We start from the raw sequence: 14,477 nt of genomic DNA, 5'->3' as shown, positions 1-14,477 counted from the left end.
AGCCACCCCTCATCACACTCGTGCTCCAGACCCTTCCCCAGCTCCATCCCCTTCTCTGGACACGCTCCAGCCCCTCAATGTCTTTCTCGTCAGGAGAGGCCCAAAACTGACCCGAGGGTTCAAGGAGGGGCCTCAGCAGTGCCCAGCTGGGGGAACGGTCACTGCCCTGGCCCTGCTGTCACACTGTGGATGACTCAGGCCAGGACGTCATTGGGTTTCTTGACCACCTGGGCCCACCTGGGCTGGTGTTCAGCTGCTCTTGACCAGCACTCCCAGGCCCTTTCCTACCAGGCTGGTGCAAATTATGCTGAAGTATGTTTTATAATGATCAGGGGAACACTGAGAACTTGCTGACAAGTCAAGGTGGTCCAATCCAGTTTAGGGACTCTGTGGATGCCTAAAGGTAACAAGCTGGAGCTCTGTGGCCACCTAAAGTGACAGGGCTGCAGCGCTGCAGGGCTTTGTTGTGACCCAGGGCAGGTCTAAAGTGCCTCCTTGGACAGGAGACTGATGGGAGACCTCACTGGAGCCTACGGCTTCCCGGTGCGGGGAACAAGAGGGACAGGCACTGATCTCCTCCCTGTGGTGACCAGTGACAGGACCCCCGGGAACGGCCTGAAGTTGCGTCAGGGGAGGTTTAGGCTGGATATTAGAAAAAGGTTCTTCCCCCAGAGGGCACTGAACAGGCTGCTCCGGGTGCTGTGGCGGGCGCAGCCACGAAGTGACTGTCTGTTCCCCGTGAGGCCACGGCCGCCCCCTCACCGCTTCCCGGGAATCCCTTCCCAGGTTCCACCCAACGCCCCCCGCGCGGGGCTCGAGCCGCCGAACCCTCCCCGCGCGCTCCTCGCGCCATGGGTTGAGCGCGCGCAGCCAATGGGAGGGCGCGGGGTGGGCGGGGCGAGGCGGGGATTGGTCGGGGTAGTGGGGCGGGGGCGGGGCCGAGAGGCGCGGCCGGCACCGGCCGAGGGTGCGCGGGTCAGTTGCAGGTTGGAGCGGGCGGCGCTGCGCGGGGACGGGAGCGCTGCCGCTGAGCGAACCCCGGCCGGCAGCCCTCGGTTCGCGGTCCCGGGGGAGGGACTCCCGGCGAGCGGCCCCTGGTGCGTGATCCCGAGTGAGGGATCCCCGGTGCGTGGTCCCCGGTCAGTGGCTGCTGGTGAGTGACCCCCAGAGAGCGACCCGCGGTGAGCGACCCCCGGTAGGTGACCCCCCCGGTGAGGGTCCCCCCAGTGAGCGACCCCCGGTGAGGGACCCGCGGTGAGCGACCCCTGGTAAGTGACCCCCGGTGAGGGACCCCCGGTGAGGGACCCCTGGTGAGGGACCCCCGGTGAGGGACCCCTGGTGAGGGACCCCTGGTAAGTGACCCCCGGTGAGGGACCCCGGGTGAGCGACCCCCGGTGAGGGACCCCTGGTAAGTGACCCCCGGTGAGGGACCCCCGGTGAGGGACCCCTGGTAAGTGACCCCCGGTGAGGGACCCCCGGTGCGCGGCCCCCGGGGGTGTCGGACCGGGATGGGCGCGTTCCTTCCCCGTGCAGAGCCGAGCGGGGCCGCGGCGGGAGCTGCTGGTTACAACTGCTCCAGAGTTTCCAACAAAAACTCACCATTCGTGAAATGCAAAGCCTGAAAAATCAAACAAGTGTACAGTAGGAATTCTTGTTGCCAGCACTGATCTGGACATAAGTTATCGGAGAGTGTAGCAAAACTAGCAACAGAAATAACCTTTAGCTCTATAGCACCGCTGTGCATTAGTTGGTCATGGCAACAAAGTTTTGCTTTTCAACCCATCTGCTAAGGAAACCTTTCCAGAAATGTGAGATTATAATGCTACTTTTCTTGAGAAGTTGTGAGGCCTTAATCCAGTGTACACAGATGAGATGCTGAAATAGGAGAGAGTCCAGTTCCTGCTGATCAGTGGAGATGAGGAATCAGGTATGCTGAGCAGGCTTAGAGCTTTGTGAGTTTTACAAGTCTGTAAGTTTTTCCTAAGTGGACTATTTCAAATCTGTTTTAGGAAGAAACACTATTTTCTGTTTTATCCACTTTCCATACTGCAATTAATCCCTAAAATTCAGCCTGTAGTTTCAAAAGATAAAAATCCTTAGACTAAATCTTTTGGCCTCAGTAGCCAATTGCAACTTGCCCAGGGAAGTTCAGAAACAGCACCATTCATTAAATACACTGTTCTGTACCAGAGATCCCACAAGAGATTCAGCTCCAGTGCTAAATCCCATAGAGTGTCAAATGCCATAACAGCTGATTTTTCACTTTGGTGAGATTATCTCCTGTTTTCTTTGGTGTAGCTGGCACAACTGGAGCAAGGGATCTGGGCAAAAGTACATCCTTACCAGGGTCCAGTACAGATAATGTTACAATTAATGTTACAATGTTACAGATAATGTTAGCCATTTCTCTAATTAAGGAAGGCAATTAGATACAGAAATTTATTTTCAGAGGTTTAAAGAATGTGAGGAAACATTTTTCTTTCCTTTTGCATTTCACATGTAAATAATGTGCCATATATAATATTATATATCTCAAAAAAATTTTCCAGTTAGCAAGAAGTTTAATGGGTTAGTTTGACATCAGTGTTTTGATTATGTTTTGCTGAATATAAGTTCATAAGGAATTGCTAAGGATTTTTTCCTTCCTTCCCTACACCTCCAAATTTCTTGTAATCAGGAGGCTATAGAAGAGTTTTTAATAACTGTTATTTGTGTTTCTCTTGTGGAACCATAGGCATTACTGAGAACAAGCTGGAGTAATGTAATGAATTGTTTTCTTTCCTAGAAGACATCATGGCAGCCCATCAGGAGAAAAAACTTGCTCAAGAAAGAAAACACAAACCCACCCAAAATGATACTCAAACCTCTCAAGTGCAGTGGGGAAGAGCATGGTGAGAGAAGCTGATGACCCTAATTAGTCCTTGTATTTCCAAGTGCTTCATACTTAGCTCCTAAAGTTGCTCCATTCCTGTTAATAACAGACTGTTGTAGTGCCCTGCCCTTGAAGGCTCATGGATATTTTCCTGTAGCAACAGATGCCAAAGGAGAGTCCTTCAAGATTTTTGAGGCAGAGAGTTTGCCAGATGGCTTGGGCTAAAACACAGTCCTTGTAAAAAAGGAAAGTGAATCGTAAAAATTGGTAAAATTTGTAGTTCCTTCAAGGACCAAAATATTTCCTGAGCTTTGGAAAGCAGGCATCCCGACATCTGTGTGTTCCCAGCTGACAGCTCCTGCTGTAGCAGGATTTATGGCTGATAACCCTGTTCTCCCAGAGCTGGGCAGGTGTTGGTGGGGTGTTGTATTGCAGCTGGAAACAGCCACGGCTGCCTGTGGCTTTCCAGACAGCGTGTGGGACAGGCAGTTCAACTCCTGGCCATCCAAGGTCTGTCTTCCCAAGCTTTTCCTAATGTTCTTGGGGTTCTGTTATCACTTCCAGCTGAATACTCTACCAGCTCTAGCCACGATTGCCATCAAAGCCGTGAAGTCTGTAATTATTATCTGTTTCCTGAGGGGAGATAATGTCTAATGTGTTGCTATGATCAAGTAGAGTAGTTTTATAACAGTTTGAGGTAAAGTGTGTTCTATGTTCAGTGCTAAATTTTTTATGGCTATTTGACCCAAAGAAGTGTATATACCCTGAAACATTTTCAGTTTTCATCCAGTTAGTCTGGAAGGGCCACTGAAAAAAAATTGTCTGATATAATTAAACCACTTCTCTACCTGAAAACCAGGGAAAAAACTGCTGTGTTTTGGATTGCAGGGAGGTAGACTGGTTTTCCTTGGCAAGCATCCTTTTCCTGCTCCTGTTTGCCCCACTGATTGTGTATTACTTCATCATGTCCTGTGACCAGTACCAGTGCTCTCTGACTGATCCCCTCAGGGACTTGCTCACAGGGAACAAACACCTGTCTGACATCTGGAACAGGACTCCCACACTGACCTACAGGGCTGCTGGCATCTATTCCCTTTGGGTGGCTTTCCAGGTACATCACTGAGTTATGAACTGCTGAAGGGTCTGGTTTTTCAAACAGCTCTTGGATGAATCCTTTTACACAAAGGATAGTGGAATGTAGCCCTGGCATTTACTCTTGGGTGTTTCTCACTTTCCATGGATTTTGGAATCCAAGTGAAGCTTATGGACTGGACTGGATAAATAAGTGCATGGGGAATATACACAAATATCCTTTGTGAGACATAATCCTTGATGAAGGTACTATAGAAAAACAATACCCATTTTTTTTTAAATTCATACCCAATAAAGCACTGCAGAAGGGCTGATATTTTCTATAGGCAGGCAGTAAAAGAAAGCTGACAAATGAAATATAACTTATATGTGTGAAATATCTTCGAACTTAGCAAACCTATTTTTTTTCCTAATTGGGAAACACTTATAACTCAGATTAATTTCAAAATAAAAGGATGAGGACCTGAACCTATTTAGCAGTTGTTCTGCCTCCCCACCAAAAAAGGATTAACAACCTGTCAGGAAATACATCTTTAGAGTTGTGTATTAACTTGGATGTATTACTAGTCTAAAATCACAACTGCTAAATATTGCCATATTTGCTTATCCAATATTTATTAGAAACTGCAGAGAATATTTGGTATATATATAATAGTACTATGAGGAGTTTTGTCTTGTCTCTTAATAGAGTCTCTCTCTTCTAGGTGGTTTTGTATGTATTCGTTCCTGATTTCTGCCATAAATTTCTTCCTGGATATGTGGGAGGTGTACAGGAAGGTGCTGTCACCCCTGCTGGTAAGGTCTTCCTTAGAATACACTCACACCATCCAGTCTTTTAAAATTAGAGTATTTCTGTACTTAGGGTCTTTAACAGCCCATTTGTGGCTGGAGGAAATGTGGATGTCAGTGCCCTCACCTCCCTCACGTGTTCAATTGAAAGCCAAATAGAAAGCAGCCTGTGTCCTCTTGTAGAATAAATTATAGAATTTCTCTCTCTTACTGTCAGTAAAACTACTGATACAGCAGGCAGCACACCAGCAATGGAAAAGTTGATAATTTTGGCACTTAGAATCATCAGTGGACTGATGTGCTGGTATGTGACGAGGCAGTTGGACCTGCTGGAGCTACGTTAGCCCAAGAGACTGGAACCAAATGGGGGATGTGAAGCAAGTGTTGGAAAGGGTCACTTAGTTTCATCAGTTTTGGGGGAGATTCTAAATTCGGTTTTGTGAGGAGAAAACTCAGCCTAACAAAGCCTAATGGTTACAGCAGAGCCTAAGGTAACCTTCAGAAAAGTGAGGTCGTGTCATGAGCACTTGCTTGAGCTTCCATACACAATAAAAAGCTGTATTAATGTAGTGTCGCTGAAGAGTCCATTCTTTCTTCATATTTTAGGTGTAGTGAATAAATATGAAATCAATGGACTTCAGGCCTGGATCATTACCCATGTGCTTTGGTTTGCAAATGCCTATTACTTCCACTTCTTCTCCCCTACCATCATTTTTGACAACTGGATTCCTCTGCTGTGGTGTGCCAATATCCTGGGATATACAGTTTCCACGTTTGCCATGATTAAAGGCTACTTCTTCCCTACCAATGCCAAAGACTGGTAAGTGACTTTGAGTAATGAGAGAATGCTAGTTATTAAATAGCTAAATGAAAATTGGACATATAAATTGAATGACTGGCACAAATAATATATAAGCTAATATTTTACTGTGATTCTTTGCTTCATTGGCACCATCCTCCATGTTTCACACATGTGATGGCAGCATCAGTGTCACAGATACCTCCACCCTATAAATAAAGTTATAGTTAGACTGTTCAAAAGCATGACAAAGAGTAAAGTAGGACACTTCTGAAATTCTAAAATTTATCTCTATTAATTCAGTTGGGTCAGTTTGTGTTGTCTTGCACCACCTTACGTGAGTTTATGATTTTTGTTATCACTACATCACATTAATCTGAAATGTGTAGTCACAATAGTAATTGCCTGTACTTGTGTATAACTGTGCACTTTTCTATTTTTTCGTGCTTTCCAGCAAATTCACTGGCAACTTCTTTTACGACTACATGATGGGCATTGAATTTAACCCTCGAATAGGAAGGTGGTTTGATTTCAAGCTCTTCTTCAATGGGCGCCCTGGGATTGTAGCCTGGACTCTAATTAACCTTTCCTATGCTGCCAAGCAGCAGGAGCTGTATGGCCAAGTGACAAACTCCATGATCCTTGTCAATGTCCTTCAGGTAAATGCAAAGGAGGAAATGAAGAAACCAGTTTGGAAATGAACTCATATTAAAGTAGGGAAAAAGCTCCTTCCGTGGAAATTAAACTTAGACAGGAAATTAAACTGGCCTGAACAAAATTCACTCAGTGATGAATTAGTGGGACTTCTTTGGACACTTGTATTGGTTTCCTTGGACACTTGTGTTCCTTCAGAGAGCCACTGGAAACACTACTGTTCCCTCAGAGTGCCACCAGTGCCTTGGTCATGTCTGCACCAGATTTCAGTGGAAATGCCAGTGGAAACTTTTCTGAGCCTCTGTTCTGGACACAGGCATAGCCTGATCTTGAATCCAAATTAAACAGAGACAAATTCTGTGGCTTTAGATGGAGCAAGATTGGGTGGGTTTTTCCTGAGGGCAGCGCTACACCTGACTTCGTGTGTGTGAGTGTGTGAGAGACAGGCAGAACTACAAATGCCTGCACACCTCAAAACAGTCCGTGTGATGCTGTGCTCTCACCTGAACAGACCCCAAGGTAATAAATACAGGGCACAGATTGGATTTCCTCACTGATCTGTGTAAATGAAAGCCTGTCCAGTGAAAGCTCTATCCCCCCTCTGTGTAACCACATGGCTCTAAGCTGAAGAGCAGTCGGGGTGGTCAGTTGTGAGTTCACTGCAGAAGTGTGTCCTTACATAGGACACTTGCCTTAGTCATCATATTTTTGTCTAGATGTTGTGTATCCAGATAGATTGTACTGCTGTGATATGTTCCTCTTACTACCCTGTTTTTCAAGTGGTAGCAAGGAATTCACAAGTGAATTTTGAGATCATTTCCCAAGACAGCACAGAGATTAGGCTGATGCTCTTGAACAGGGTAAGTGGTGACTGTGCTCTGTTATTAATGGGAAATTGTTCTGTTGCAGGGTATTTATGTTGTGGATTTCTTTTGGAACGAAGCCTGGTATTTGAAAACCATTGATATCTGCCATGATCATTTTGGATGGTATTTGGGCTGGGGAGACTGTGTTTGGCTGCCTTACCTCTATACTCTGCAGGTAAAAATGGGTACAATCCATACCTGGGCTAAAAGGAAAGAACTTTTCCAGAAACATTCTGCCCAGCAGCATAATTTGTACCTTAAATAATTACTTAATACTTAAATTTAATTACTTAAATAATTGAGTGTTGAGAATCCATTACAACATTCCTTGTAACAAATTCACTTGTAGGAAGGTTTACTGTCCATGCATGGAATTGACATCTTTTCCTTCTTTTGGGCTTTTTTCTGTCACTGTCTATTTTGTCTGTATATTTTTCTAAATCCTTTGTTTCTTTTTGTGCTGCTGCATGTTGAGGGTCTTGTGGTTGGTGGTGGTTGGTTTGGCTTTTGTTGTTTGGTTTTTTTCCCTTCTCTCCTGCTTTGTTTGCATCCTGGCAACTTCTCTCTTCTTGTTTCGTGAAAAAGTGCAATTTTGGAGAGAGAAAGAGAGGAGGCAAATGTAGGATGCAGAGTTTTGTGCAAGTTTTCCACAGTTGTAGTGGTGGGAGTGGGTTTTTCCATCCTTTCTTCTCATCTGTTGTGGGTCACTGTAGTCAAGTAAGTGGTCTGGCATCCTGAGCACATATTGCAAGTTTTGTTTGTATTTTGTTTTTTGCGTATTTGCATTTTGTTTGCAACTGCTGTCTCTGTGCTCCTCAGGGTTTGTATTTGGTTTACCACCCCGTCCAGCTGGGCACAGCCAATGCCGTGGGGGTGTTGATGCTGGGCTTGATTGGCTACTACATCTTCCGAGCTACCAACCACCAGAAGGACCTTTTCCGTCGTACAGACGGGAACTGCAGGATCTGGGGGAAGAAACCCAAGTACATCGAGTGCTCCTACATGTCTGTGGATGGCACCAAGTACTACAGCAAGCTGATGACCTCGGGATTTTGGGGGTGGGCTCGTCACTTCAACTACACGGGAGACCTGCTGGGCTCGCTGGCCTACTGCCTGGCCTGTGGGTTTGCACACATCTTGCCTTACTTCTACATCATTTACATGACCATTCTGCTCACCCACCGCTGCGTCAGGGACGAGCACCGTTGTTCCAGCAAATATGGGAAGGACTGGACGCGCTACACCGCTGCCGTGCCCTACCGGCTCGTCCCGGGGGTGTTCTAAGGCTGACACGGAGTCCAGGGAAAGGAAAGAAGAAAGGGGGTTTGTTTTTTGGTTGTTTTTTTTTTTGAGGTGAATAGAGTTTATTCACACAGGTAAACTAACACCAAGGTTTTGTGAAGGACATTCTGTGCTGTTCTGAAGGAGAAAAGGCGGCTGGACAATAATCCTTGCTGTACTGAAGGAACTTGCAGGCAATGCTGTGCTTAAAGTAAATGAAGTGAGGCACTGAAATGCCTCGTTTTTTAGAAAACTCTTCTACCTGGAATTCCCTTCTGTACCTCCCCCGCTCCCAAATTACCTTGGAGATAAAAAGTTGCATGTATTGAGAGTCCTGAAATCCCCCAGAGCTGGGAAGTGGCCTTACCTTTCCCAGTAGCAGAGTTCTGGAACCAGTTTCCAGTGATTTAGGAGAGGAGGAAAGTAGTTCTGTGATACCTTTATGAAAGAAGTGGTCTGCTGCAGTTGCTTGTGACAGTCAGAACCTACAGTCAGTAACAAGCCCAGAGGAGGATTTATTGTTTGTTGCTTTTTGGAGAAATACCGAACTGGAGACGCTGATGTTAAATCATGGTTAGAATCTAAAGGAAATGTTTGTGAAAGCTGGTATAAATCAGTCTAGCTCAAAAGTGACATTCTCAGCCCCTGAGAATATGGTATGTGACCAACTGAGTATTATTTTGATGCTGAAACGAAATCTTGCTTTGTGCAGATGCTGAGTTCTGCTGGTTTGGGCTGGGGTAGAGTTAAATTTCTCATAGTAGCTGGTGTGGGGCTGGTTTTGGCTTTGTGCTGAGACTGTTGATAATGCAGAGATGTTCTCCTTATTGCTGAGCAGTATTTACAGTGTCAGGGCCTCTTCTGCATCTCACCCACCAGGGAGTGGGCTGGGAGTGCACAAGCAATTGGGAGGGGACACAGGTGGGACAACCCTGTGGCATCATGCTCAGGCAAGAAAGAAGGGAGGATTGTTCAGAGTGGTGTTGTTTGTCTTCCTAAGTCACTGTTACATGTGATGGAGCCCTGTTTTCTTGGAGGTGGTTGAACACCTGCCTGCAGATGGGAAGTGGGGAACAGATTCCTTATTTTGTTTGCTTGTGTGCACAACTTTTCCTTTACCTATTAAACTGTGTTTATCTCAACCTGAGTTTTCTCACTTCTCTGATTCCCTCCCCCATCCCACTGCAGGGCAGCAAGAGGGTGGCTGTGTGGAGCTGAGTTGCCAGCTGGGGTTAAAGCATGATGGTCCTTTTTGGTGCCCAGAGTGGGACTGGAAGGGTTTGAGAGAACAACAGGTTGGATTGGAATGTGCTAAACTGGGTTTGTAGCTGTTAGTGCTGTTTAGCTGTTCACTGACAGGCTCCTGTGCTGGCCAAGGGCTCACTGGTTGTTAGTTATTAGTGCTCGTTAGTGGCTTAATTTGGGTTTTGCTGGTTCTCATCTTACTGTGCTGTGCCTGGGGACACTCTGGTGGCAGCAGTGGTGACACACCTGGGCTGGCAGGTGGCCAGGCATCGCTGCTGTTTCTGTGCTGCTGTGCTGGGCAGTCTGGAACTCCAATGTGAACTCCAGCTGAAGGAACTGTGACCTGTGGATGAGTGCACATGGGAGCAGGACACCCCAAAGCATCAGTGGCTCTGGATAAGCCCAAGGGCAAGCCTGAAGGATCTGTGGTTGTAGATAAGTCCATGGTGCAGCAGGTACACCTTGAAGCATCAATGCCTGTGCATGGGGTCATGGAAAATCCCATGACAGAGCAGGAACTGCAGCCATGGGTAAGGCCATGTCAAATTCTGCAGAGTGGTTCAAAAACTTTATTCTGTCCAGTTTGTGTAAAATCACGTTTGTAGAAATGGAAGAAATAAATTCTTAGTTTAAAGACAAACCCCAGGGCTCAATCCATGGCTCCCAGGAATCTGCAGCAGTGCCATAGGAGATGACCCTCCACATGTTGCTTCACAAGATCCTGCAGTGCAAAGGCAGGTGTTCCCAACTCCAGGGCTCTCTCCCGATCCAGGATGGCAGGAGCAGGAGAAGGAATATCTTGGCACCACAGTTACTTCTGACAAGAGACTCCATCCCTCCCAGAGTCTCTGGGAGACCTGCTGGAGTCAGTCAGACACAGGAGCCTCTCTGAACAGGTCTCCCTGCTGCCTGGGAGGGGTGGGCAGCAGCAGAGCCCGCTCCTCCCTGAGGATGCACATGGCCAGGAAAAGCCTGGAATTAGGAACAGGAGCCCAGGCCATTGCAGTAAGGCATTCCCAGGAGCAGCTGGTGGCACAGCAGCAAGTGTCCTGGAGCTGCTACTGCCCAATCCATGCTTCCCAGGATGCTTCCATATAGGAAGAGGCTACAGGTGGTGCAGGACAAGATCTCCCAGTGGCAAGGCAGCTGTTCCCATCTCCAGGGTGTTCTCTAGCACCAGTCCTGCAGGAGCAGATGAAGGAATATCTGCACACCTGGGTTACTTCTGACAAGAGACTCCATCCCTCCCAGAGCCTCTGTGAGAGCTGCTGGACTCCAGACAGAGGAATCCCTGTGGACAGGTCTCCCTTCTCCCTTGGAGCCACAGGTGTCAGGAGACCCGTCTCATCTCTGAGGATGGACCTGGCAAGGAAAAGCCTGGAATGAATGAGCCTGTTGCAGGCTCCCAGAAAAGCATTCCCACAAACCAGTTGCACAGCTGAAAGATGCCTGTAGCCACCGGTGCCCAATCCATGGCTCTCAGGATGCTGCCACATGGGAAGAGCCTCCGTGCAGTGCTGGACAAGCAAGGTCCTCCAGCAGCAAAGGCAGTAGTTCCCATCTCCAGGGTGCTCTGTTTATCTGTGTGTGGAGGAACAAGAAAGGGAATATCTCCTGCACATGTGCATTACTTCTGGCCAGAGCCATCATCCTTCCCTGAGTGTCTGTGACCCCTCTGGACTTCACTTATCCCTGAGGGTGCACATGGCCAGGAAAAGCCTGGAAGTAAGAGTGAGAGCCCAGGCCATTGCAGTCAGGCATTCCCAGGAGCAGGTGGCAGAGCAGCAACTGAGCTCAAAACTTCCGTGCCAATCCAAGACTTCAAGGAAGCTGCAGCAGTTCCATATGAGAAAACCAGCCGTATGTGGCTGGAAGAGATCTTGTGGTGACAAAGTCAGGTGTTCCCATCTCCAGGGTGCTCTCTCCTGCTGACTGTGGAGGAGCAGGATAATGAATATCTCACACCTCCAATCCTTCTGGCACGAGCCTTCATCCTTGCCAGAGCCTCCCTGAGAATTGCCAAAATCCAGAACCCTGTAACCAGGTCTCGATGCTCCCTCATAGGTGTGAGTATCAGCAGCCCCTGCTAGTACCTGATGATGCAAATTGACAGGAAAAGCTTGGAAGTAAATGAGGGAGCCCATGCAATTCCAGTGAGGTATTCCCAGGAGCAACTGGCATGGCTGAAAGTGTTCTGGAGCTGCTGATGCCCAATCCATTGATCCCAGGAGGCTGCCATGTAAAAAGATCCTGAGCACGTCACTGGACAAGATCCTTCAGAGGTAAAGACTGCTGTTTCCATGTCCAGGCTGCTCTCCTGATCCAGCTGGGGAGGACCAGGATAAGGAATATCTCCATACTGCCATTACTTCTGGCCAGAGCCTTCATCCTTGCCAGAGCCTCCCTGAGAGCCTCCCAACTCCAAACTGTATTTATCTGGATTGTCCAGATAAAGATTTACAAATATAAAATAAGATTCTTGATTTCCAGTAGCTACAAGCTGTAATCACACACAAGACATTTGTCATTTTTCTTTTTGCAAAAGCATAGGTGACTTTTCCCTTTTATATTTTTCCCTTCTGAATGCATCTCTTTCCTTTTTCCACTTCCTCTACTCAGAAGACCTTTCCTCTAGGGAATCAGTATAGAGATGTAGCTGATGCAACACGTACTTGTTAGATTGTTTTGGTTTTGATTTATACTATGTTAAGATGATGAAAGATGTATTTTACATTACCTTGAACTGCAAATTTGTTACGTAATTAAGGGAAAATATATTAAATATATTAAAAAAGGTTTGAATAGCATAATTAAAAAAAAGTTTCCTTACCTGTCCAGTTGCCATAAAGTACATCTGAATCTGTCTTCTAAACATAAAAAACCCTCTTTTTTTCCCCCTTTTGATTTGACATTGTTTCCTGTATCAGGTGAAGCAGAAAAAAATACATTATTACAGTTTTATTATTTCCTAAATGCATTATGTGTGCTATAGACCACCCCTGAATTGTGTCAGCATTCCTGCAGGCTGGATCAACTCGACTATAGCTTTGCCTCATGAGTTAGAAATCATTAACCATCCTCATGCTGAGAGGTGGAGCCCTGATCCCAGAAATGCCACCTAGTGTCAGAGGCTTTCCATGTGTGGAGACATCCTCCCTCTCTAGGGGTGTTCCCAGTTCCCCTCTCCCCACTCCCTTCCATCTGTAAATGGAACACTGACAATCCAGACTGGTTATACACTGGAACACTGGGATGTATTTTTTTCCTTAGGTAGATCTATGGCAACCTGGGCATTTGTCACTTTTCTTCCTACAATAATCCAACCAAACTAATTTGTCACTGCTCCAAGTAATTACCAGCAGCTTTTGCTGTATTTTCCCATCATATATCTAATTTATATAACCCAAGTTAAATAAGTACAATTTTAAAACATTGGCGCTCCTATATTTGTAACTCCCAGCATAGCACAGAGATTTGAGAGGTGAACTTCAAACTTGATCAGTGATACTGGCAGCATCAGGTCAATAATATGAAATATCAGGACAAAAGTTCATCCAATACACACACACAAAAATCCTTCTGAAAATATATATTGTTTTATTTCAATTTTTTTTTTTTTTTTGTGTTCTGGAAGGAACAAATTTTACAGCCCTGCCATACAAACAACAAAGTGTGACCCAAACAGGAAGGGAAGCAAGCAGGTGGTTGTTCAGATTCCAGCTTTAAAGAGTGACATCAGCTGGACACTGCCTGGAGCACTTGCACATTGCTCGTGTTAGGATGAAGCTTCCAGAAGAGAGAAAAATTGTTTTCATCCTTCTCCAAAAAAGAATTTCTTTACACAAACCCCAAATCTGAATTAAATTAGACCTTCCTTTCCCCTCTATACATCCAGTACATCTCTCTGGCACAGAGATGGAACAAGGAAGATCTGTCTGCACAGCAGACGAGCCTGAAGGAGCAGAACCTGTCATCCTTACAACAAAGAGGGTGTGAGTTTAGCCCAGCAATGGCCTGGAAACCCTTGTGACTAATTGCTTCCTATCCTGAGTTTAACAATCTAGTCACCAAAGAATTCTCACTGCAGCAGCCCAGGCTGTCTGCAGGGAAAAGCAGGACAAGCTATTCCTAGCAGGAATAGCCATTGGCATCAAAGGAACAGAGACAAGCCTTTCCCTGCTCCAATGTCAGACAGAACAGAAAATCCTCTGAGCAACAGCAGGAGTAACAGAAATTGCCTAAAAAAGCATTTGAACACATAATGCACTTACTAATCACAATGCTGCCCTTCCCCTTCAAATCTCCCCAGTGTTATTTGTAAAGTGAAGATATTTTTGTTGGTCTTGAAGGGACAGTTTCTTCCACTAATCACCCAGGACGTGTCAGGGAACAGAAGGGACCACACTGTGCCGTGCAAGGCTACCATGATTTAGAGCCCAGGTGACCTTGCAAGATTTAAATAACCTTGGCACGACCAGCAAACACTCAGCGCAATTTCCAAGGCTACATAAGAAAAGGATGCAAGCATGGGGTCAATAATATGAAATATCAGGACAAAAGTTCATCCAATACACACACACAAAAATCTGGGGAGCTGGGAAAATAAAACATGCAATTATTCCAGCAAAGCCAAAGGCAGCCTGAAGCAATTCAGGGACTGAGGGGGTCCAAGAGCCCTAGAAGCCTTCCCCCCCCCCCCCCCCCCCCCAGTTTTCCCTTCCTCTGGATTGACTTCCTCCAAATCAAGCACCTCAGAAGCACTGCCCCTTGGAGAGCTGGAAAGCTGTTGGGCTGTGTATTTTCACTAAAGGCATCTCTGTACATGTGTGTGTACCCAGCTCTGACACAGAGCCAAGCTACAAGATACATTTGTTTCCTA

General features: G+C 46.4%; 1 protein-coding gene across 4 annotated transcripts; it reads left to right on the top strand.

Moving 5' to 3' along the window:
* Nucleotides 1-974: 974 nt before the first annotated feature.
* On the top strand, nt 975-9,495 carry DHCR7 (7-dehydrocholesterol reductase). Of its 4 annotated transcripts, XM_051777218.1 has the most exons (9): nt 1,005-1,153; nt 1,840-1,927; nt 2,786-2,891; nt 3,761-3,983; nt 4,669-4,759; nt 5,360-5,573; nt 6,007-6,211; nt 7,116-7,247; nt 7,892-9,495. In XM_051777218.1, the coding sequence occupies exons 3-9, from the start codon at nt 2,794-2,796 to the stop codon at nt 8,354-8,356; spliced, it is 1,428 nt and encodes a 475-aa protein (XP_051633178.1). In that variant the 5' UTR covers nt 1,005-1,153; nt 1,840-1,927; nt 2,786-2,793; the 3' UTR covers nt 8,357-9,495. The 4 variants fall into 4 exon arrangements, with proteins under 4 accessions (XP_051633180.1, XP_051633178.1, XP_051633179.1 ...); XM_051777220.1 differs by lacking the exon at nt 1,840-1,927 and having other exon boundaries at nt 975-1,153; XM_051777219.1 differs by lacking the exons at nt 1,005-1,153; nt 1,840-1,927 and adding an exon at nt 1,305-1,352.
* Nucleotides 9,496-14,477: the final 4,982 nt, after the last annotated feature.

This window comes from Manacus candei, unplaced genomic scaffold, assembly GCF_025592945.1.
Source record: "Manacus candei isolate 608988 ecotype Guabito, Panama unplaced genomic scaffold, ASM2559294v1 h1tg000009l, whole genome shotgun sequence".
NCBI classification, from domain to species: domain Eukaryota; kingdom Metazoa; phylum Chordata; class Aves; order Passeriformes; family Pipridae; genus Manacus; species Manacus candei.
This window is presented reverse-complemented; position numbering and strand designations above follow the sequence as displayed.